This window comes from Onychomys torridus, unplaced genomic scaffold, assembly GCF_903995425.1.
Source record: "Onychomys torridus unplaced genomic scaffold, mOncTor1.1, whole genome shotgun sequence".
Classification (NCBI taxonomy): Eukaryota; Metazoa; Chordata; class Mammalia; order Rodentia; family Cricetidae; genus Onychomys; species Onychomys torridus.
In genome coordinates, this window is record NW_023412231.1 from 170,515 (window position 1) to 173,046 (window position 2,532).

Below are 2,532 nucleotides of genomic sequence, written 5' to 3' on the forward strand. Positions count from 1 at the left end.
AGGGAGAACAAGGAATAACAGACCATGATAAATGAAGACCACATGAGAACAGGGATAGGCAGAGTGCTTGAGAGGTCTCCAGAAACACACAATGATACATCCTCTGTAGACTGCTGGCAATGGTCGAGAGAAAGCCTGATCTGTCCTACTCTGGTGATCAGATGACTAAACACCCTAACAGTTGTCTTGGAACTCTCATCCAATAACTTATGGAAGTGGATGCAGAGATCCTCAGCCAGGCCCCAGGTAGAGCTCTAGGTATCCAATTGTCAAGAAAGAGGAGGGACTGCAAGAGCGTGAATTGTTGAATCCAAGACTGCAAAAAGAACAGGGGCAAATAGCCAATATAATGGAAGCACATGAATTTTGAACAAAAGGCTGTGGAGCCCCTAGCTGGAGCAGGCCCTCTGCATAAGTGAGACAATTGAATAGCTTGATCTGTTTGGGAGGCACCCAGTCTGTGGGACCAGGACCTGTCCTTAGTGCATGAGCTAGCTGTTTGGAACCTTGGGCTTACACAGGGACACGTGCTCAGTCTGGAAGGAGGGGACAGGACCTGCCTGTACTGAATCCACCAGGTTTAAATGAATCCCCAGGGGTGTCTTGGTCCTGGAGGACATAGGAATGGAGTGGAGGAGATGGGGGGAAGGTTGGGGTGGGTGAGGGGGGAGGACAGGGGAACACATGGCTCATGTATACAATTAAAACACATAATAAAAATAAATAGTAGCTAACCAAATTCAAGATCATGTCACAACCATCATTCATTTGAATTATTTTCTACAGAAGGTAGAACATATTAACAGGTGTTTTGGTACTGGTGAAGGCTAAAGCAGTTGTGATGGGACCAGGTCCCCTGAAGAACAAGTTCATTGCCAGCTATGGATTCAATTTTTCTTGCTGTTAGAAAGTGGTACACAGTGGTGCCTGTGACTTCATCAAGCAGCCATGATGCCCTGACAGGAGGAAAACAACAAGACGGGCAGATTTATTGACAGCATTTTTTGTGGGCTCCTTCAAACATCAGATGGGCACTGGGAAGACCCTCCTAGCTGTAAGTTTAAGAATGTAATGGATGTCAGATCATTCAGTCTGCTGATTCAAGCAGATGACAAAACTCCCATACTTGTTTTGGTCAATGATAGAAAGACTAGGTGTTATATTCTTAACTTTCGGAATTGAATTTTTGAGTGTTATGGGGGAGTAAACAACCAGATATGAAGCAAAGCATATCATGTAAATACTTAAGATTAAGAGGTTTTATTCCTCATCCAGACCAAACTGAATCTGGACAAAATGGAATAATGTTTCATAAGAACAAAGGGTCCAAAAGATGGAAAACATAGAGAAGTGATGCGAGTGATATTCACAAGCCACCAATTTTGCTTATACAAAAAAGCAATGCAGGCTCGTAAGATGGAGGAGAGGGTATAAAAAAACAGAAAGGTAGCCACCAATGCCAGGATGTTCTGGGTAGCTCTGGACTCAGGAGAGGTTCTGCTAAATGCACTACTGCTGCGGATGTGTTGGACACTTTGCTTGTGTCTATACAGAATGACAATCATAGAGCTGCTGGACCAGATGATGATCACAGAAAAGAGGATTTCAGGACACACAATCAATGCTACATAGAGTGAGCCACTGATTTCACCACTCCCTACAATTGAGCAGTATCCAAAATTGTGTTTTCTTGTCTCATTTTTGCTATTCCTTTCAATGAAAGGATACATAAAGAAAATGAAATTTATCAACATGTAAAAGACCCAGAGAAGGTCAATGGAGCAGCCAATGTACTTTGCAGCTTTGAATTTATGATCTTTCCAACAGAATCCCTGTGGATTCATGGTGATGGCTTGGAAGACACTAAGGAGGCAAGTGTTGCCAATGGACACACTTCGCCCAAATCTTTGAATGTACAATAGGAGCTGGCATCCAAAATCATTCAGGAATTGCTTCAATCCCCAAACTGCCATTGTGTGGGGCACTCCTGCAGAGAGAATGACCAAGGCATTGGATGCCATTAGGTGCATGAGAATCAAATCTGTCGGCTTTAGTGTGCATTCTCTGTAGTAAAGGACTAGATAGTAGAATGTAAGGGAGAGGTTTCCCAGAATTCCAGTGGTAGTTTGTGATAAGAAAATGATTCTAATTGCCAGATTCCATAAATCCATTTTGTGATTCAACAAAATTTTCTTTGGAATATGGCCCTGCTACTTCTCAGTCTAATTCATAATGACAATTATTTGCACCCTAGATTAGTAGAAGAAGCCTTTAATTCATGCACCAACTCAGAGAGTGATGCAAAGTGTCCTTTAATCTCTGGAGATAAACATCAGTCATTGACCACTTAAAGAGACCTCATCCCAAAATTTTGACAGGAGTAATTACTTCCCATGTATGATACTGTGAGATTGCCCAATAACTCAGGATGTAAAAATGATGGAATGAGATCCATCAAGTTTCAGAGAAAATGGTCATGCAGGACATCATCGTTTTGGCCTATGAGAAACAACAAAAAGTGACAGCCTATAC

General features: G+C 42.2%; 1 protein-coding gene across 1 annotated transcript; it reads right to left on the minus strand.

The window, feature by feature from the left end:
- Window positions 1-1,250: 1,250 nt before the first annotated feature.
- On the minus strand, window positions 1,251-2,180 carry LOC118575561 (vomeronasal type-1 receptor 4-like). Its single transcript, XM_036176056.1, has one exon. It carries the CDS (start codon window positions 2,169-2,171, stop codon window positions 1,251-1,253), a length of 921 nt encoding a protein of 306 aa, XP_036031949.1. The 5' UTR covers window positions 2,172-2,180.
- Between the last annotated feature and the right edge of the window lie 352 nt (window positions 2,181-2,532).